The 22,602-nt window shown below is 36.2% G+C and overlaps 1 protein-coding gene across 7 annotated transcripts; it reads right to left on the bottom strand.

Annotated features, from left to right (window-relative positions):
• Positions 1-3,089: 3,089 nt before the first annotated feature.
• Positions 3,090-19,258, bottom strand: alkal1 (ALK and LTK ligand 1). 7 transcript variants are annotated; one of them, XM_048210460.1, is made up of 8 exons: positions 18,856-19,258; positions 18,574-18,640; positions 18,221-18,310; positions 16,040-16,306; positions 12,694-12,747; positions 11,181-11,264; positions 4,932-5,005; positions 3,090-3,694 (listed from the first exon to the last, which is right to left on the bottom strand). In XM_048210460.1, exons 4-7 carry the CDS (start codon positions 16,293-16,295, stop codon positions 4,941-4,943), a joined length of 459 nt encoding a protein of 152 aa, XP_048066417.1. In that variant the 5' UTR covers positions 16,296-16,306; positions 18,221-18,310; positions 18,574-18,640; positions 18,856-19,258; the 3' UTR covers positions 3,090-3,694; positions 4,932-4,940. The 7 variants fall into 7 exon arrangements, with proteins under 7 accessions (XP_048066417.1, XP_048066420.1, XP_048066418.1 ...); XM_048210463.1 differs by having other exon boundaries at positions 18,721-18,856; XM_048210461.1 differs by lacking the exon at positions 18,221-18,310 and having other exon boundaries at positions 18,856-19,257.
• Positions 19,259-22,602: the final 3,344 nt, after the last annotated feature.

Genomic DNA, 22,602 nt, shown 5'->3' with positions numbered 1-22,602 from the left:
GTCAAAAGGTCTGGGTCTTGCTTTTAATAGACACATTCACATCACTCTCTGGTGAGTCACTGAGGATACAGTCAAGAGAATCATGACTAGGTAAACTATCGGACAAAGTCTCTCCAATTCATCACTTCATGAATGGAGCCAGGGCTCTTCGGTTCAATGATGAAGAACTCTGAATAAGGGAATGACCTGCCTTTGTTAGACTTATCTCCGGGCACTGGGCAGCTTGCCGGTAACTGGAGGATTGTGTGTATGGGTGTAATTGTGTTAGCACCCTCCCACATATCCTCCCCTGTGCGTCTTCTGTCTAGTCCCTTAATCTCTGCTGTTTGTCTCTGTGATAAGTGATATCCCATTTCGATCACGGTAGATTGTTTATGCCCACCTGATGAGAAGAAGGCTCTGCAGTTGCCCAGTGGACCTCACCTTATTTATTGCACCGGAATCTGATTAGACTGTTTGTGAAAGCCCAAGATACCTGTCATTTTGACTCCATAATCATCTCAGTCTGAAGTGATGTATTGATGCTTTCAGACAGAGTCTTAATTAAGATGCAAGCCATCAATGAGCGAGGGGTGCAGATATATTTTTGGTGAATTGTTTGTTGCCAGACATTTAAAGTTAAACGTATTAGGATTTATGTTCCCTTAGACCAGTAAAGCCAACAGCCTATTTTAAAGAAGGCTCTAAAAAACACTCAAACCATGTCACACGAGATAACAGTGATGAATGGTGAAGGAAAATTATTTCCTGATATTACTTTCACAAAAAGCTGGTGGTGCCAGCTAATTTTTGGTTTATCACCATCATTTAAAAAGGGGTCATGTCATGAAGAATCAAAAAGTCATAGATCTTTTCATCCAGATCTTTTGATTGCAATTTTAAAACATTCATAACTTCCTCCATAGTGAAAAAAGACAATCTATTGACACTAAGCTGCAAAAAAGTTGTAATATATATGAGCAATATCACACCATAGCCATGCGATATGGCCGTATATCAGCACAGCATATGCAATCACACCGTGCTGATATACTGCCATATCGCACGGCTACGGGTGTGATATTGCGTTTATACAACAGTTTGTTGGCACAAGTGTGTAAATAAATAAGAACAACAAAGGGTTGTCTTTAAAAACCCTCTTTCATGAGGAACTACTTCCTTCCGCCACAGATTCAAATCTCAATTTGACAGTTTAACAATTGAGCCCAAGCTTCTGTTACTAATTCTAAAACGTCACTTAACGAAGGAACGTTGAGTCACTTCATTGAAACTCACTGTAATATGTAGAGTATTGAGAGAGAGATCGCCTGAGCGAGTGTATTTCCTGCATCTAGCTGATATTCTTCAGGTCAATCTTATATTCATAATCAGAAAATCAGTTTGAACGTCCGCTGAGGAAAGCGATATCTTCGTCCTTTTAACATTTGAGACATTCCCATGACAGCGCTAGTCAATGCATTTGTCATTTGCGACTCGTAAGATGTTTAAAGTAAAAACAACATCCTCGCATCTCCGAAAACATCTAAACAAGTTTTCAAATAGGTGCTATGTTTACATATAAATTGCATATCTGAGGTCTAAACAACCATATTCTTGTCTAAAAAAACTCTTAAAATTACATTCTGTTGCAAAATAACATTCATTTCTGTATAACATTCATTCATGTATCTATAAAAATATGGTGGGTTTGCTCATCCGCCATTGCACTCGCTGTGAGAATGTTGACAGCGGAGTGATTCAAACGGTGAAACAGTTCCCGTGGCAATACTGGCAGAATATCGCATGGCAAAGACCTCTCAGCCAATCAGATTCGAGAACAAGAAAGAACTGTTTTATAAAAATGTATATATTTACATGTCAGTGAGGTCTGCTGTTACTTATTGCACATGCAATGAATTGTGTTTAGAGGAGTCTAAGAGGCACAGCAGCAATTTTTTTTTTTTTACCTGTTTATGTTCTATATATATATATATATATATATAGACAGACCTCAGGGAACTGAAATAACTGTAAAAAAAAAAAGAGGTGTATGATATGACCCTTTCAAAAAGACTAGATAAAAGAAAAATACGTCTGATAAGCAAGATTCTGGGAGGCATTTACAATACTAATTATTTTGATAGGTTTTCAGAGACATCCTGGCGTGAGAACTTGTAGCACTGTGAGTTCTGGCACAGTTTTCAAGTTGATGCTTCAATATGTTTATGTCACACTCTAAACAACAATTAAACTCAGCTCAGGGCCATATTTCATGTTTGTGTTAATAACCGTCCAGATCAGATGAGGTAAATATTTGATTATGATGGAGATAGAGATAAAGCCACAGTTTTAGTTGACCTCAAACGCATCTAATTTGCATTGTTTTAGCAAAACCCACATAAAGGGAAGTAAAAATGTTTGTCATTCCTAATACAAGAACAGGATCTTCAAGAGTGAATAATCTCTGTTTATTTGCTCATTTAAAGCAAAGTCCACGCTGGTTTGTGTGGTTTTCTTTAAGACTTTCTCAGATGTAATCTTACTCCAGTGCTAAAAAGACACACTTTAGAGATGTTTTATCTAGCTGCTGAAAACAAACAGATACGTTTCTTTAATCCAAGGCAAAATCAAGACAAGCTGATTTTAAAATCCTGCTAAACAATTACAGAACTATAACTCCAAACTGTTCTTTTTCTGTAAAAATAAATAAATAAAGGGGAAGTGCAATCAAAATGCATGACAGCACATATAAAGATGTGCAATACAAGCATGTGAGCAATTGAGTGAAACACTTAAGGTTGTTGGGATATATGAATGATGAATAATATCGTGAGAGATTTATGATCTTATGTTTCCCCTGAAACAGAATAAATGGATTGTCAGCTATTATGAAATCTGCTCAGTTGCTGGAATGGAGCAGATTTCATAATTCCCAATCAATCATTCACCAATAACAGCTAAAAGAGACCCAAAAATATGTTTTCATGGTCACATCATTTGTCATCAGCCATGGGAATGCTTTAGAGAAATATATCATCAGATCAAACATTTTTTGTAAAAAACATAATAAAATTTGAATTCATAAAAGGAAAAAATAAGAAAAACAATGATTGTGCTTGAATGTTTTTATTCGTTCAAAGCATCAGTGCAATATTACCATTGTTATAAAACAAACAATGTGTTTTCATAATTTGAAATAATTCATCATTTTAATTTCTATAAGTGCCAATGGTAGATATCATGAAAATGACAGCATGGAAAGAGACTTTCATATAGCCTACACATATTTTTTTAAGTGTAAGGGATGAAATATTTTTAGATTTGCATTTGAAACAATACATTTGGAACAGAAATATATTTAAGAGTAATAATGGCTTAATGAGATACATATTCAAATATCCTCTCTTGTAGTTAGGACAGAATATTTACATGTCATTTAAATAAATAATTGGCTGCAATGATAAATAATACTTTCTTTAAAACTCATAATATAAAAAGCAAAGCTATTAAACAAAACTATATTTAAAAGCATTACCAAACATAAATTATGGTAAAGAGCAAAAAAATATTGTATTACGGAACAATTATACTTTGGAAATGGAAATGACAGAAAATGAAAACAATGACAGTTAATTGCAGTGATTTGAAGGCACTTCCTTGGAAAATATAATTTACTCCAACATCTCTGGAGTTTCTTCTTTTATATCCTCAGGACCTGTGGCACATAAAGAATTATGCGTCAAATATTTAATCACATTAAATTTTACTTTTCATTTAAATCAATACTTTTAAAATACAGTTACAGTTAGAAAGGTGTATGAAGAAGACGGCATACGAAATTAAGTTCCAGCAACTCAACCTGTCATACACAGAAACAATGAACTTCAGACTTGAATGAACTTCTCTCCACTTGAATGGAAATCACTTATTCACATCATAAAAGCCAATTTAACCACTTCTAATTGATTCAAAGGAAAACCGGTCTGAGCAAGAGTAATCACAACCTAATAAAACACCGTAATTCACCAGCCACATCATTTGACATTCAGATTGGTAATGGATTCTTTCACCTTTCACTAACAGGTTCTTTAAATGTCTCAGACTGACTGACTGATTCTAGCGTCACAGTTTGGTCTTGAACTATTTTGAATATGTTTCTAGGAATTGAATGAATAATGTTTGATTCTATTACACATGAGCTCTGACTGACTGTCAAGATTGTTATTTCATAATTTTATTATACAATCTAATATACAATTATTCAATTGTATAATGTACCAGGAAAAAAATGCATTAAGCAATTGCAAAACAAGATTTTGATTCAAGTGCACTGCTTTTTATCAAAACAGACATAAAGACAAAAATCAGTTTCTTTAAGTCGTTATGCATTTAATTGGCATTTTAATTGCCAGAAGATGACTCTTGAGAGACTTTGTCACATCACTTTGTGTATAATTTCTTTAAAGTGGTTGATTCAACTAGAATGTGTGTTACAAAGCAAATTTGGAAGTGGAAGGTATCTGGAAGTTGTTTTCTGTCTGTGTGAACTGTGCATTAACTACATGCCTCAAAATGCACCAGATGGCCATGATTAAACTGACATTACATCTTACTCAATATTTCTTCTAAGGTTTCAGTTAAAGAAGCATGCAAAATGTTTCCAACAGTAACTGGGAGCAGGCTTGACTATCATATTACAAATGTTGCTGTTGTCCTGTTTCAGAAAATAAATAATGTTATATGCATCCATATAATTCTTCATGATATTATTATACATTACATTACTTTTACATAAATATTTTTTAAAATACATGACCATGTCAAAATGATATGGATTATATAAAGAAAGATATTTAACAGATTTTAGTGCTTAGAACCAAATACATTCCACAAAAAACCTTACCCTGCTTAAACATAGCTAGTTAAAAACAGCTAAAAATCTTTGTACTTACATGCAGTTTCTATGATTGTGTGCAAAGGGGACTCATAGCTAGCCTTGTTAGCAATCGTGCACATCTTTTATAATCTGTCGAGGACAAGAAAAAGAAAACAAGGACATTAGCTATGTTTGCATTCAAAGTTGCGAATTTAACTTGTGCACAAAATTGGAATATTGCATAAAACATTTGCGAGTAAAGCAAAACATTTGCATCTAATGTTCAAGAGAACAAAATCGTCACTTCCTGGGAAATTGGTGCAAAATATCTGTAATAAAAACGGAAATTGCTGTAATCGGGGAAGCCACTGTGCCTCTTTTTTCCTACTGAATCAGAATGAGCTTTATTGCCAAGTATGCTTGCTTACACATACAAAGAATTTGTCTTGGAGACAGAAGCTTACAGTGCACAGACAGAAAGACAGTGACAAGACATAAAATACACAATATACAAAATATGTATGTACAGGTATGTTATATACAAATGCAAGTGATTTTGAAAAAGAGGTATGGTATGCTAAATTAATAATCATAAATAGTGTTAGCGATATCTGTTAAATGTTATTGGCCAGTGGGGGCATTTAACTGTTCAGGAGGTAGATGGCCTGTGGAAAGAAACTTTTCTTGTGCCTGGCTGTTCTGGTGCTCAGTGCTTGGTAGCGCCAACCAGACGGCAACAGTTCAAAAAGAAAGTCACCTAGATGTGAGGGGTCCAGAGTGATTTTGCCAACCCTTTCCTTTCTTCAGAGAGTAGGAAGGGGTGTACCGATGATTCTCCCAGCAGTCTGGACTATCTGCTGTAGTATTCTGACGTCTGATTTGGTAGCCGAGCTGAACCAGACAGTTGCAGAGGATAGACTCTATTGACTGGAGAAGCAGCTCCTGTGGCAGGTTGAACTTCCTCAGCTGGCAAAGGAAATAAAACCTTTGCTGGGCCTTTTTCACAATGGAGCCTATAGCCTTGTTTCCACCGAAATTACCCGGAACAATTTGTCCCAGGTTTTTCCCCAGACCTGTTGCTGTCTACAATACTGTATGAAGTCAACCAATCAAAATGCTGCGTGAACTCAACCAATCAGCATGTTCAGCACCTAAGTCCCACCTCCAAAGGTTCCTGAACTTTGAAAAAGTACTACCTAGTGAGCAGGGACTTTCTGAGGGCAAAATTTTTACCTGTAACTTTAGACCCTGTCCCCTGCGGTCAAAACACACTGAGTACCACCCCAAAGTCCCTAGATAATTTAATTTATTTTTTGCATGTAGCCTACTTATTATTATTATTATTATTATTATTAATAATACGTACAGCATTTTATTTATTAAAAAAAGAGAGTGTATTTGCCGTCTTAGCCAATAGGCCTACAATTATCAACAAGATTCTGTAAATATTTTTTTCAAGATATTTTCATGTTTGCTGCATGGTTAGAAATACCGACGCTATTCCTGAGAGGAAAAAAGAGAAGTCGCAAAGGCCTATACGTCACATTTTATTATTACATTCAGAAATAATGATAATAAAGTTATCGGTAAATAAAGTAAAATATAAAAGTAGCATAGCCTACATAGCTTTGTTTATAAATTATGAACAAAACTGCCCTATATTATTTTACCTATCCACTTATGTACTCCACAACAAAACCTCTAAAATTAACAGTTGGATATTCAGGCTATAAACGTCAAGCCAAAACGAATAATAATTAAAAAAAATCTCTTTTTTTTAACGCCATTCCAGCTTCTATTGCTATTCAAGGCGAGAAACAGGTTTATTTATTGGAAATAAAACTAAATAAGATGCAAAACAAATTAATTTAAAGTGAATCTGTAGCCTACCTTTCTCATTCGGCACGAATCCAACTGTTTTCATTTTCGAGACGAATGCTAAACTATTATTTATTATATGAGCTTTGTACTTCACTTGCATTATCGACATAAAATATCATCCTTCAAATATGATGAGGCGGTGGTCATGGGTGGTAAACGGCAGAGTGTCTTACAAAATTGAACTGACCAGTGTAATGTTTGGTTGATTGTATTTTATTTTAATATTTAACAGGCTGCGATATCAAGTAAGCAATGCAAGAATTTATGTGCGCGCGCGTGAGGCGCGGGCGCGACCACTGGATTTGTTTTCCTTCTATAAGACAGTAAACTGTCTCCGTAATTTATGGTCATACAGGTAAAATTAAGACATCATTCATACATTTACAAAAAAGACACTCAAATAACAAAAACAAACAGAATGTCTGTTTCCTTTCCTAGATCTTTGGACTGCGCCACAATGAACCACTTTCGTTTTGTTTATCTGTAGACCTAATTTTTTAGCCTATAGGCCTAAATGTTATTCCCTTTTATTTTATATGTGTTATGTAGGTATGCCTAGTTTTCACTTCGGTAAAGTTGGTTTTATATTCGCACATTCGGACTTCTGATAAATTCAGACTTTCCAATAAATGTGCAATAAATTAATGTTTGCGAATTTTAAGCAGCGACATGATATTGACAACCAACGATTGTCAACTTACAACATTTTTCACAGTCGATCAAAATAGGCAAGTATTGTTTTAATGGCATATTTACTTGTGAATGTCCACTGAATGTCCAATGTAGTGTGATTAACAAGACTATTGAATACGAATGGCCGAATGTGCGAATATAAAACCAACTTTACCGAAGTCTAGTTTTCTCCGTTCACAGAAGCGCTGCAGATGCGTGATGTGATGTTGAAAATTGTACTATGCTGCAATTTTCGCTGGTTTCAAAACGCACAACAAGCTGCATTACTTGACATTGATTTTCACTTAAATGTAGGCCTAATAATTTACGGTTGGTAACAACCGTAAAACTAATGCCAGGGCATTGCCATTGTGACTTACCAAATCTATGATGACTTGAAAGCTGGGCTGAGCGCGTCAGCACGTGCATCTCATTTTAGAGCGTGAGCGCGGGCATTTCACTCACGTTGGATGCGTCAACGTCACATTTGCATAGGCTGTACTATTTGAATTCGTGATTGATTGACTGCCAAATCAAAATATTAAACGGAACGATAAAATAACACTATTAACCGGTTAATGGCCATTTGAAATTAGCGTTTCTGTTCAGAATGATTCAGTTTGATTTCGTTTCCGTTTCTGGTTACGTTCCGGTCAAAATTTCGTTCGTTTCCGGTTTTCGTTTTCGTTCCTTGAACCAGTTCAGAGCCCTGGATGGAAGAGCCCAGAAACCTGAATGACTCCACTGTTGCCACAATGCTGTTCATGATGGTGAGTGGGGGGATTGCTGGGGGGTTTCTCCTGAAGTCCACTTTTTTGAGCGTGTTCAGCTCCAGGTTGTTAAAACGGCACCAGACAGCCAGCTTTTAAACCTCCTGTCTGTAAGCAGACTCTTCACTGTCCTGGATGAGGCAGAGCTTGGCAGAGGAGTCTTTTGCAGTGCAGTCATTGGTGTAGAGGGAGAAGAGCAGTGGGGAGAGCACACATCCCTGGGGGACGCCAGTGCTGTGTTGGACAAGAATTTTCCCAGTCTCACTAGCTGTTGGCTAGCTTTCAGAAAGCTGGTAATCCATTGAAAGATGTGGGTAGGAACAGAGAGTTGGGTTAGTTTGGTCTGGAGGAGTGTTGGGATGATGGTGTTGAAAGCTCAGCTGAATTCCAGGATCCTTACAGAAGTGCCTATTCTGTCGAGATGTTGCAGGATGTATTGCAGCGTCATGTTGACTGCATCATCCACAGACCTGCCTGCTCGATAAGCAAACTGCAGGGGGTCCAGCAAGGGTCCAGTGATGTTCTTCAGGTGGGACAGCACCTGCCTTTCAAATGACTTCATGCTGATGAAATGCCGTCTGGGCCAGGTTTTTTCCCTGTCTTCTGTTTCCGGAAGACCCTGCACACATATTCTTTACAGATCGTAAGTGCAGGAGGGAGGGAGAGTGGGGTTGCTGGAAGTGTTGATGAATGCATGGAGAAAAGGTCAGAACGGGTGTGGGGTGTGATTTTCAAATCTGCAATAAAACTCATTCAGGTCATCAGTGATTTGTTGATTCGACACAGTGCTGGGGAGGTGATGTCTTTCAGGCCTGATGCAGGGTTGTTGGCTGAAAACTGTTTTTTTAAGCTTTTCAGAGTAGTTTCTCTTAGGCCCTGTTTACACCTGGTATTAATATGCGTTTTGGTGGATCGGATCACAAGCGGATCGGATCACAAACACAGATGTAAACGGGGTCTAAAACAGACAGGATTTAAACTTTGACAGCTGAAGACCCAAGTTTGGTTTGACGAAAAACATACCAAGCATGGTATTCTCTCACCATTCCTAATTTCTATCACAGACTCATTGGAAACACAATCATGAGAGATGCTTCTGGGAGGTCATTACACCAAATCATACTGATGACAGACTTTAGCTCAGGCATTTCAGAATGATCAAACAAACATTTGAGATGCTGTGCAATGAAACTGGTCTGCTGATTAGTCCAGTTATCCAATCACATCCACTGTTGAAGCAAAGTTTTTTGTTGTGTATCGAGGGATTTATTCAGTAAATGTGTTTCCATCAGTTTATGCGTATGTCTTCTTATCAGATAAAAAAAATTTCCACCTCAATTGAGCGCTTACATTTTTTTATGCACATTTTTAGAATTTTTGCACATCTCGGCATTTACATCCAGTGGTTTTTTTTATGCGATATCCCAAAATGCGTATAAAAATAGGTGGATGGAAACATAGCTAGTGACACTCTGGCTTGAGCCGTGACATGAAGCAAACGTCACCACTTCAAACGCACTGATGAATTTCAGTTTTAAGTGGGGCTCTCATACCATCACGGGATGACGTATAGACTATATGAACATGGCTAAGGGTTAGATGGATCCCTCTAAATAGCTTCATCTCTGCCCCAGTAATGTACTTGATGGCCTAAAATGACTGTGTGGGTTCAAGCACCACATGCTTCCACCCTTAATGGTGTTTGTGAAGTCTGAACATCCCATTGCTGTCCTGTTCCAAGCACTGCTGCCATCATTTTCTCTTAAGGCACTGTCATGTTTCAATCCCTCTCATTTAAAAGTGACATTTTCAAAGCAAAACTCAAACACCTTTAAGTCTCTTGAAAGGATATGGCATTGGAAAAGTTTTAGATTTACTGTTGCCATACATAAAAACTTATATTTCAAGTTTACTGAAGTTTAGGAAGCATTAAGTCATAAAAATGCTTTGGAAGACAAAATCTCTGATTTTACAATGAATTATGATGCTTTTGCCATTCCCAGTGTTCCTCACGGTTGCCAAGTGCTCAAATACAGCTGGTCCGTTATGCATGAACTCGTTTACAAAGCTCACCGTACCAAATAATATCTCATTGTTATACACGTGCGGCACTTTCTTTCCTACTACTTGCAATAATTCATAGATCCTTTTTTTTTAAAAAGGAATATCCACAATTCTTAGGCTGAATTTCACAACCCTTCTTTCTCTATGGAGAACAACAGAGGAGGGTCATGGAGCTAGTTCACAAAACATCTCTGGCCACTAACACACAAGTGTTTTTACTTAAGAAAAACAAAACACTTATACAGCCAATGTCTAGGGGAAGTAAGGCAACTATCATGACCCAGAATATAAATCTGATCATCACTCTGGGCAACTAGCTTGTCTCTTTTTTTGGGAAATATAAAAAGTAGTATAGTTAAAGAAAAAGAGATCTGATTGGTTTTGACATTTACGCTCTCTATACAGAGTAACACTTTAGATAGACCATTAGATAAGCGTTATTTATTGGAAAAATCAAACCTCTCCTGAACGCCACAAAGTCCATAAGGACTAAGGGTGGAGGAGCATTTTCGTTGTGGTGTAACGCCCTGTCAAAACTTTTTGTTTTACTTCAGTGAAATAGAAGAGTAGGCAGCATTTCTAAAGTCTCCATAAAACAAACAAGCTCATACATTTGTATTTTCTACTACAAAAATTTGTAACATTTAATGTCTTTACAGGAATAGTTCAACCCAAAATGAAGATTCTGCTATCATTTACTCATGTTCATTCCAAACATGTACGCATTTCTTTCTTCTGCAGATCACTAAAGATATTTGAAGAGTGTTGGGGTCCAAACGACATTGGACCCCACTGACTTCCTTAGTACGGACAAAGAAATACTGAGGCAAATTATCTTCTTTTGTGTTCCATAGCAGAAATTTATCATCCAGGTTTGATATGACATGAGGGTAAACAATGAATTTTCATTTTTGGGTGAATATTAAAGATATACATACATGTCGGTCTGGAACATTCCTTTGTGTTGTGATAAATTCTATGGAAATGTGTCCTGCATTCAGATGGAAATTTGACTGGTCCTGCTTGGGAAAAAAAAGTTTCAGTCATGATAGGTTTTATAAATTAGTTGGTCTGGTGAATAAAATAATTCAGATTTTAATCTCAAAATGTCCATTCAAGCATTATGCCTAATCTTACAAACTTGTAACGAAGAAGATGGTAAAGGTGCTGTATATGAGTCACTTTTTCACGTGTGCAGACGGAGAATTAGTGCATGCTAACGCTTGACATGCCGTCACAAGGGCAGAGACTTAATGATTCTGATTCTGGCAAAGCTCTTACAAAGTTTCATTGTATAAGCTTCCGGATAACAGATTTTAAACAGTAATTATTGTAGGAGAACAAAGATTCTGGAATGAATAATCATCTTAAATGCGCTTTTCCTAACAACATTTGGCTGGAATAAGAAATCTATTTCACAACCCAGGGGCTTTAAAACAATTTACCTAAGTTAACCTACTGCAGACGCAACTTATTTGACTGGCTTTATGTTTTACATGAGGAAAATTGCATTTCTAATGATAAAAAAGTAAAAACAAAGCCTCTAATACGAATGAAGAAAGATGTACTGAATACTGCACAGAATACACTATATTCTGCCTACTACTTTTTAAAAATAGCAAAGTATTGAACAGAAGTATTATTTCACAATTATTATTTTTAACTGTAGTATGCTACATTGTTGTCACATGACCCGTCTACATTTGTCACATGACCTTATCAAGTTGCATGCGAGTCAATGGCCGTTGTAAGATGCGTTTCGGTCGAACGGATCACAAGTAGATAACGGAGACACATACCCGTTTACACCTGGTGTTTTAATCCGTCTCTTTTGTCCACTTCTGTCCTAATTTCTTCAAGGGGAGGGTCTATGTGTGGGTAAATGTATGGGTTTTTTTTCAGAACTTTCGATCGAATGGACAAAATAAGCTTGCGCAATTCACTTATGAACACGCCTGGAGACGACAGAAAACACACAGAGAACATAAGCTTTTGTTTCTGCTCTAATAGCTGCAAGACCATGCCGAACACAGTGAGTGTGCGTAAGAAATCAGGAATGAATGATGGCCAGTGATTTATGTCTAGTTATTATCTTGGAATTTTTTGTGATCCAATTTTGTGTAAAAATGGCCTAAACATTTGCCAGTCCAATCAAATGATGAGTCAAGAAAGCAATTGGTTTGGTTTTACATTTGACAAATGGAAGGTCAGGTCGAGTGCACAATGCATGTGGGATACAATATTCCACAAAGTAAACGTGTGGCAAATGTAGCAGGTCATATGACAAGGAAAATCCTGTGCATGCACCATATACATACTATATATACTGCAGAAATAGTAAAAGTAATATGATAATATGCTATTCTTAACAGAGCTGGATGCAACAGGGCTGCTTGAAAGAAAAAATAAATAAATAAATAAATAAATAAATTGAAATGGGTTTTTGTTTACCTGTAAAATGTTCTATAAATTTGTCTTTCATGCTTATGTCTCTTGGGACAATATCTGAAACAGACAGACAAAAAGACAGTGTAAATGTTTTTGTGTTAATGTATCACTTCATATACCCCTTCATCGACACAAAACCAGAAATGTGTTCATTTAACTCATATAATACTAGATATTATTTAGCAATTTGACCATTTTGAACTTAACTGAGTTAAGCAATTGATAATGTGGGTGAAAAAACACACTCACCAAGTAGCTTCCTCTCAAACTGAAGCAGTTTGAGAAACATAGATGCTGTTATTACATTTTCATTAATTTAATCTTTGACAGTCTGCATATCTTTTGATTTTACAGTAGTAATTTTAAAGTCTGTTTTATAGGTTTAACAAAACAAAACTTAAATGTTCCAAGTACTGCATGGAAACTGCTTAAGTATCCCTTTGGGTAAGTGTTAAATGAGTTAAACAACACAAAGTCGCAGCCAACTATAACATATGTTTGCTATTTATCACAACTGACATGGAAAATGAAAAGATGTTTTTGCTGATATATAAAACCTTGAGATTTCCATTTTGAGTAAATTTGAATTTATTAAAAAGACATTAAAATGGATTAACATTTATTGTAAATTCTGATTTTTTTTCTGACATAAATGTAAACAGAAAATAAACACTGTAGTGTTATATCAACAGATGTGATTCAGTGTATTTAGTCTGGGAATGATTATGTCATCAGCTTGCGTCCAGCTCAGTCACTGAATACACTGTCTAGCACATGGCATGAAGTCATTGTACAAGCCTTCTTACTTAACTATCTATAAAGAGACATCTCACTTCTATTATTAGTAAATTTAATAAAGACTTTCTTAGTAAACCATTTGTCTTATTGGCAGCCTCACCAAAACGTTTGCAAAACTAAAAACTTTAATTTGCAGCAGTCCCACAATAAATTGTATTTTACAGACAGTCCTGCTAATAGTCTCAGATTAATAATCTGTCAGATCTCAAACTCCTAAAAACTTGTAGTGTACAAACGTGCAACAACCTCTTGGAAAACTTCCCCTCTTAAGATGATGATATAACTGATTACAGTCATATGTTTGTCTGTGGTGACTACATGCTTGATGTAAGAAAGATGGACAGCCCCATTCAAAATATACATGTAAAATAAATCCCAGATTGATAATTCAGCACTCAGTAAATCTGCTGGAGGCTTGGGGTCTTTGCTAATTATGTACAATCTGTGGCCCGCCCGACCCTGGGATACTGTCCCCACATGTAGTCTATATCACTTCCAGCCTATTGGAGTAAGGAGATTATTCCATGCGAAGTTGTAATTCCTATCAATGTCATATCCACAAATCCATGCAGCAGCTAATTTTAACCTGCCTCAGACACAGGATAACCAACACAGAGTTATGAATGAGTTCCTCTTTCATTCAAAATACAGTGATTTTCTACATTTATGATGCCTACAGATTTCCCCGCCCATTTTTAATAAGACAATCATGGAGATGATGCATTATCAAACACCTGTTAATATAATTAAGCGTCCATACGCATGTTGTTGCACATGAGTCTTACATAAGATGACTAACTGCCTATACTAATGGGCTGTTCTATTCAGAAGGCTACAGTGTAGTGCAGTGTGATGACTGTTTGGATTATAAGGGCCATGATATCAGCATCAACGCACATTTCAAAACTTGCATGTCTTCACTGGATTAAATGAATTTTGGATAACTCACTGGAAAACTTTAAAGGCAGCAAACTCAATCAAAGGTCATTCAGATCAGCAATAGCAGATGTTTATGGGTGTATTTTTTTTTCTTTGGCACATGACTTTTGAGTAACAATGCAAGTCAATCAATATCTATTTTTTTTTTTTTTTTTTATAGCTAAGACATTTAAATAGACAATTCTGATTCAACCCAACCAGAAGACTCGCTGTCAAAATTTCATGAAATTTGTTTTATAGTCAAACTAAGTAATGCAGTTTCACGCAGTGAAGAAACCACGTAACAGAACAACACATAAATAATGTAGTCTGTATTTGAGTATTATAAACTATTCTCAAAGGGTATCAGAAATGATAAAATGCCTCTAAACACATCACAAACCTGATCAGCACTACAACATGAAATGGAACATTCAGTAGTTGCTGTAAATAAAGATCTACTAAATGAACATGGTATTTACTAGTCCAGGCTTCACAGCACAAATGGTAACACTCTTTGAGCAATTAAACCAATGAGTACTTCAAGTATTATTATTCCAGCATGCACAGCTTCTATTACATAAAACTTAAAGGCACAAGTAATTTTCATTGAGTTCAACAAAAGATTTCAAAGGTGTCCACATAATTCTAGTATATTTGCTTCTGATTTTCTTTTCTTTTTTTTGAAAAGCGTAAAAAAGTTATTATAATCAAACCCTTTCACAATTGACCCTGGAGAGTCATGTGACAATTCTCTTCTCTAACACTGGCTTCTCTCATTTAAAAAACTACAGAAGCTCACCATGTTAAACATTAGAGATGTAGATGGGGCTCTTTAATGTTATGGGGGTCACTCTTATGAAATTAACGCATGTGTAATTGCAAGAAATTAATTGACAAAGATGTGACTGCACATGTTTTACAATATCACCAGCAACATATGTTAAAAGGGGCTATAGAAGACTTCTAAATGCCAAATAAGTAGTCATGTTTCAAAATACACTGTATTTGTAACATGCAATTCTGCATAATTTCTACCCAATGCCTTTTTTTTGGCGTAACCTAATGTAGTCTCGTTGATTAAGTCATATAATATAGGCCTATATATAGATATATTTTCGACTTAATAAATAAACCAGTTAATACAGGTATTATGCATGAGGCAAATTTTAGGCAGACAAAATATTCTTACACAGCTGAAATCAGGTTTCCCCCACAAAATGCAGGTCATCAGCACAGCATTCTAATGGCACACATGATTTCTCAAGCTTTTAAACTTGTCTTTGAATAGTCCTTAGATCTACACCGATGATTTGAGCATTATGTGATCTCTTTAATAAGACCATGACCATTCATGTTTCTACCCTCTGCAGATCAAAAGAGTGTCCCTTAATCCAATTTCATATCATTTTTACTGGATTTTTCACGATGATCCCAAATAATACAGGTTATATGTTGCTGTCATTGCAATGCAATCAAGACTATTCAAGGCAAAATATGAACAGCTGTCCATGCATTAAACGATTAAAGCATTAAAAGTGCAGTTGATATGCAGGCAAAAACTCCCACTAACAGGAAGTAGTTAATGCCCAGGATTACATTTGTATCATCACCTGATCTCAAATCAGCTTACCTATTGGTCTGCTGTTGTCCGGCTTGGACAAATGTGCAGTCTTTTCACGCGAGGAAAACTTAACATCTTGAGATACAGAGTAGAGGCCACTGGTGATGCGTCTGGACGCGGGCTTGTCCCCGATCACTTGCAGGATTAGATTAAGCAGAGTTTTCCTTTCCGTCTCCTTTACCTCCTTGCTGTCCATGCACTGGCTGGAGGTGATGAGCAAAAGAATCATACTCAACAATATGTGCCATCTCTTCTCAGCCCGCATGGCTTTCCAGCCTGATAAACGAACAAAACAAGCAAACATTGTCATTACATCCTCGCACTAAAAGTTCTGCTTCGTGCGTAAAACACGCATTCAGACGGAAAAGCAGTGGCGCAGTGGTCCTGTGTTTACGCAGTACATATTACACCCAGATTCGAGTCCGACCTACAAGTCACGACCTGCTACACTGCAAATAAAGCCTTAGTAAATAAATAAAACTCCCCTAGCTTTTTAATTAAACGCCGCGTAAATGTACATTAAATGACCTACATTCAACTGTTTTGCACTGTTTACATGTTTAAACTTTGAAATCAGAGAATTCACTTCACTATAAGCAAACAGTTTGTACTCACATAAGCAAAATAAATAGCAACTTACGCGATTATATATTGGTAGGTGCTTGTACCTCTAATGATGCGGACGCAAAGTTGTCAGAGAAAAATATATCTTCCAACAGTTCCTGTTGTCTCGTGTCTTTCTTGAGAACATGCGTCTTGTTTTTATACGTCAAGTGCGAAGCTTCTTGAATGTAATACAATCGATTTCGGGTGGGTGGCAAATGTAGACATCTTTCTCTTAGGTTTTTTTTCCTCAACTCGTGGTCAGTTCCTTTGACATTCGCCCCTCCTTTCGTTTTAAATTCATCACAGAAGTTCAGATAACTATAAAAAGTGTCTCAAAACTCCTCTCTGAGGTTTATTAAAAGAATCCTAGCTGGCAGAGGGCTGGACGCGTAAATGTTCTTGGAGATATCCATCGCGCCACGTCCCCCTGGGAAATGATGGGGAACCTCAAGTATCCAAATATCCGAAAATACTTGCTTAAATATAGCTGAGCTCTGAAATTAACGCCTGGATGTTTTTGTTCATGGATGGCCGGGTCTTGTGACTGCACTAAGCGCGCTATCCTGGTAAGCCCCGCTTGTTTCCACCTCCCAACTCTAGTTTGCACTTGTGCTGGTATTACACGCTTAACGCATAAATTCCAGGGTTCTTAACTTTTGTGTCTCATTACAAGTAAACGCAGATCAGCAGTCTAATTGGAATTATATTAAGCATTTTAATATTTTATGAATTGTCACATTATCTCAACCAGTTCTCATGCACTCGAACCATGATTATTTCTTTAAGCTTCTTAATATTTCTCTGTAGACAGGGTCTCCCCCACCCCCACCCCCAGGGGTCTGTGAAGGTCCTGTAGGGGTCATGTCCTGGAAATCTGGCCAGCTTTCACGTTTGATGTAGTGTGTGATGGTAATGACATTTTACACTTTGGGGAGGAAAGCTGAACGAACCTTGGCTTATTAACTGCAAAGTATAAAAATAATAAGAAATAGTAAATTCTAAAATGTTGACTGTCACTTCTCATTTGCAACAAATAATTCATTTTATTCATTATAAATAATAATTCAGACTCCAATTATGTATTATAACAACAACCAAACAGACACTAAAAATAGTTTAAAGCTGTTATAATCTAGCCTTTAAAACTAAATTGGTGCCATTAAAGGGATAGTTCACCCAAAAATGAAAATTCTGTCATCATTTACTTAGTTTTTCCAAACCTGTATGAATTTCTTTCTTCTGCTGAACATGAAAGAAGATATTTTGAAGAATGATTGTAACCAAACAGTTGATGGGACATCAACTTCCATAGTTTGGAGAAAAAAAATACCATGGAAGTCAATGGTGCCCCACAACTGTTTGGTTACCCATATTCTTCAAAATATCTTCCTTTGTGTTCAGCAGAAGAAAGAAATGTATACAGGTTTGGAACAACCTAAGGTGTATGATGACAGAACTTTAATTTTTGGGTGAACTATCCCTGTGCTGTGTGTATAAAAGTTGCAAAACACCTTCTCTGTTTGTTTGATTAATTTAAAATTACAAAGTCAAAAGACCATTTCACACAGCTCTTGCTGCTCTTACAGGGATGTCACTGAACCTGCTTCTCATATGGGAATTTGTAGGAAGCAGCCATTTCCCCTCTTGACATCAAGATGCAAACTGGCTTTCAAGCTAACAAAACATAAAAATAATCTTCAGTTACTTGAATGTCACATTGGCATGAGTACATTTTTATGCTTTACTTTTAAATTAACCTGTTGCCTTTACATATCATTTGCTCGTGACAATGGAATGCTGCATTTTCGGTAAAATTGAGCAAGTGATCAGTGCCCTTATATACCCTTTAACCTAATACCTAAAACATGATTATTGGAATGCGGTAGTCTACTTGCCACTACCATAGGATCGTCCTTGAACACTAAATACATACTTACACTATGAGTTTGAAAGAAGCATTATCCACTGTTTTTATGCAGTTCACTTTAACGTCAAGTTCCTAGCCTGCCAAATAAAAAAAAAGGCAATTAATAAGAAAGAATCAAGAAAGTAACACTGATTATTGCCCGGCGGGAAATTTGAACCTCGAGCAGACGCGCACGAGAGATGGTTCTCCTCATGACAGTCACTTGTGATTTGCTGAATGTTAGTTCACTAAAGTTTAAGTTACTAATACCAGAGAACACGTGCAGGGTGTGTCGAAAAAAAGACAGAATCACCTTTATCTAAAAGTTGGGCTGCTACGCCCCTGGTAGGAGGATGTATAATCCCTCATGAACTCCCCTCGCCGCCCGCCGGGTATAAAAATATTGTGCTTGGCGCCATCAAGCGGTGTGTTCTATTACTACATGTGATAGCCTATCGCCTTTTCCACACATATAGGCCTGTACACAGAGGTAGAATTGTAAAAAAAAAAATAATAATAAAAATAAAACAAGGAGGGTGGTATGGTCATCGGCGAGAAGGTTGGGGCTACTGTGCCTTAAACATCTTTATGTATTGGTTTAAAGAGTAGTAAAATAGGCATTATTCATTAAATTATTTATATCATTGTAGTATTGGAGTGACCTCCAGACTCTCTCTGACACACACATACACAATCAATCCCTTTATATAGGCTACCTAAAACGGTCTTTGGAGGGCACTGAAGTGTTTAATCATTATAAACATACATTCATAAAAAATAAATCCCAAAAGACTTTTCCCAGAAAACAAAGACGTGAACATCCAAATTCAAAATATTTATAAAAAAAAAAAAAAAACATGAATAGAAAATAATAGGCTATACTGACAAACACAGACATGAGCAATCAGCGTATGAATCTCAACAATGGTGATAATAAAATATTCAGACAATCAGATCAACTCTGGACATCAGAAAAAATTACAAAAACCACAGCAAAAAAAAAAAAAAAAAGCAAAAAGTTAGAATTAATGGAAATAATTCAGCTGCATAATTTATTCATGCTGTGATGCATGCTGGGAGTTTTGTACTATTGTTCCCAGCATGCATTGCGGCATGACACTTGATTGTCACCATTGTTGAGATTCATGTGCTGATTCTTGATAGCTTTATGTGTCAGCTCCATCTATCTTTTAGTGTCTTTTAATCTAACTGATTTCTGCAATATAGTGTCATTTTGCAGTAACAGGGTTTGTAATGTAAATGTATTACTGTAAAAAAAGAAACTTGTGTTTTTGTCTTGTTTCCAGTATAAATGAAAGTTCTTAAATCTGGATGCTTTACTAAATTACATAAGATATTTTTTCTTGTTTTCTGGAAAAGAAAAATCAAAATTAAGTGAGTTTTTGCTTAAAACAAGCAAAATCTGGCATTGGGGTAAAAGAAAATAATCTTGTTTCTGTCATCTTACTTACAGTAAAAGCATCTGGATTTAAGAATTTTTAGATATTTGGACTGGAAACAAGACTAAACAAAGAGTTAAGTAAGGCTGGCCACACACACAACATTTTATGCCTGATTTTAAGCCTGCAAAATCGTGGCATGTTTGTGGCTGCCAAGTTTCAGCTAAAGTAGCAAGTAACATCCGGTAGGTGATGCTTGCTCACTCTCATTGGCTATCACAGTTATCACGTCAGAGGCAGCCTGATCAAGAGTCATAAATATCAAACACGATTGGGGACGTTCCATCTCGATTGGGAGCAGTTAAATAAGCGTAATGACACCACACAATAGATGATTTTTTGGACAAAAAATCATTTGCAACAAGCTTCGAATCGGGTCACAACCCCACAACAACTGTACAAAGCAAATATGTTTCCATTTAGTTGTTGTGTAAATATACCTACAGTGTTTTTCTCTTGCTGCTGAAATTGTGTTAGCTGGGGCAATAATAGCAAGGTAAAATGGGGTCAGGTGATGTTGACAACTTGATGATAGGTTGAGGTTGTCATCATCTAGTGGTCTAAACATACATGAGTGTTTTTTTTTTTTCATCATGTAGATGTAATGCAGTTCATTTCAACTTAATAATAGTCTGTTATAGAATGCATTGCAGCATGAAGCATGTCACCATTGTTGAGATTTACATTTCTACATAAGAGGGTCTATGGTTGGAAAAATGCTTGACAAGCCTAACAGTGATCAACCGGAAGCTTTCACCTGCACACCCACTGAAGCTAAGCAGGGTTGAGCCCAGTCTCTAAATCGAAGGAACACCTTCTGGGAGATTGGGTATCTGTGGGAAGTGGTGTTAGAGAGGCTAGCAAGTCTGATCAACCTGTGGCCTGAGTGGGTCCTAATGCCCCAGTACAGTTGCAATAAGCTGTACTGTATAAAGGGTGTCACCCTGGTGTAAAATAGCATGTTACATGTCGCCCAACGCTCTCGTACAGTCACCCTAAACTGTACTGAATAAAGGGTTAAAATAAGCCTCAAAAAATAAGGGGTGTTACTTTAGGGCAAAAATAATCCCTACATTACATCAAAAACCATGCATAAAAAATACCATTACTTTCACATCACATATGAAATAATACTTTAATTAATTCTTACAACTTACATGGAAGCACTCAATTGTTTTTCATTACTATTTTTAATGTTTTTGAAAGAAGTCTCATATGCTCATCAAGCCTGCATTTATTTGATCAAAAATACAGAAAAACAATAATATTGTGAAATATTACAATTTAAAATAATGGTTTTCTATTTTAATATACTTTAAAATAATATTTCTGTGATACAAAGCTGAATTTTAATCAGCCATTACTGCTGGTCAGAACAAAACACTTTTTACAAAAAATAATAAAATATAAATAGATAAATAATAATAAAACACCAATTCACCAGAAGTGTATGTGTATTTGATTGTCAAAATATTTGGTATCTGAACAAAATTTCATGGAAATATATATATTCACATTTCATTTTCACAACACACTTTATAAAAATATGTAAATATGAAACCTCACAAAAGAACGAAATTAACCATCATTGAAATCTTGTAATGGAAACATACCAACTCTCTTTAAAATCTCGTAAAGGAACAAAACCCACCATCATTAAAATCTTGTAACAGAACAAAACCGTCCGTCTCTGAAATCTTACAAAGGAACAAAACCTACTGTCTTTGAAATCTTGTAACAAAACAAAACTGACTGTCTTTGAAATCTCGTTATGAAAAAAAAAACATCATCGAGATCTCGTAATAGAACAAAACCATTTGAACTGTTTCAAAATCAACTGTCATTGAAATCTTGTAATAGAACAAAGTGTGTTCTTGAAAACTCGTCACTGAACAAAACGGACCATCATTGAAATCTCATAAAGGAACAAAACCGAATGTCATTGAAATCTCGAAGTGGAACAGAACCAACTGTCTCATAACAAAACAAAAACGTCAAACATTGAGACCTCGTAAAGGAACAAAACTGACTGTCACTGAGATCTAGTAAAGAAACAAAACCGACTGTCATTGAAATTCGCAATGAAACAAAACTTACCAAAACCAACAGTTTGAATTGTTTCAAATTCGACTGTCATTGAAATCTCATAACGGAATAAAACTGGCCATCGTTGAAATCTCTTAATGATTCAAAACAGACCATCACTGAGAATTCATAATGGAACAAAACCAACTGTCATTAAAATCTCATAAAAGAACAAAACATAGGCTACTGTATTGAAATCTCATAACAGAAGAAAACTGACAGTCATTGAAATCTCATAACCAAACTGGACCGTCGTTAAAATCTTGTTAAAGAACAAAACCGACTGTCATTGAAATGTTACAATGGAACAAAACGGATCAGAAGATAAAACAAAAACAACAACACAGAAACTAACCAAAAATGACACACAAAGCCATCAAGAATCAGCACATGAATCTCAACAATGGTGACCATGTCAAAAAGTGTCATGCCACAGTGCATGCTGGGAATAATAGTACAAAACTCCCAGCATGCATCACAGCATGAATAAATTATGCAGCTGAATTGTCCTATTA

Source organism: Megalobrama amblycephala, linkage group LG12 (genome assembly GCF_018812025.1).
Source record: "Megalobrama amblycephala isolate DHTTF-2021 linkage group LG12, ASM1881202v1, whole genome shotgun sequence".
Taxonomy (NCBI): Eukaryota; Metazoa; Chordata; class Actinopteri; order Cypriniformes; family Xenocyprididae; genus Megalobrama; species Megalobrama amblycephala.
The sequence above is the reverse complement of the archived record's forward strand: the minus strand, read 5'-3'. Positions and strand labels throughout refer to the sequence as shown.

Coding starts and splice junctions, on each gene's coding strand:
- alkal1 (XM_048210460.1), bottom strand. CDS start 16,295: ATGCGGGCTGAGAAGAGATGGCACATATTGTTGAGTATGATTCTTTTG. Junction 12,748..16,039: donor GGACAACAGCAGACCAATAG/GTAAGCTGATTT, acceptor TGTCTGTTTCAG/ATATTGTCCCAAGAGACATA. Junction 11,265..12,693: donor ATTTATAGAACATTTTACAG/GTAAACAAAAAC, acceptor TTTTTTCCCAAG/CAGGACCAGTCAAATTTCCA.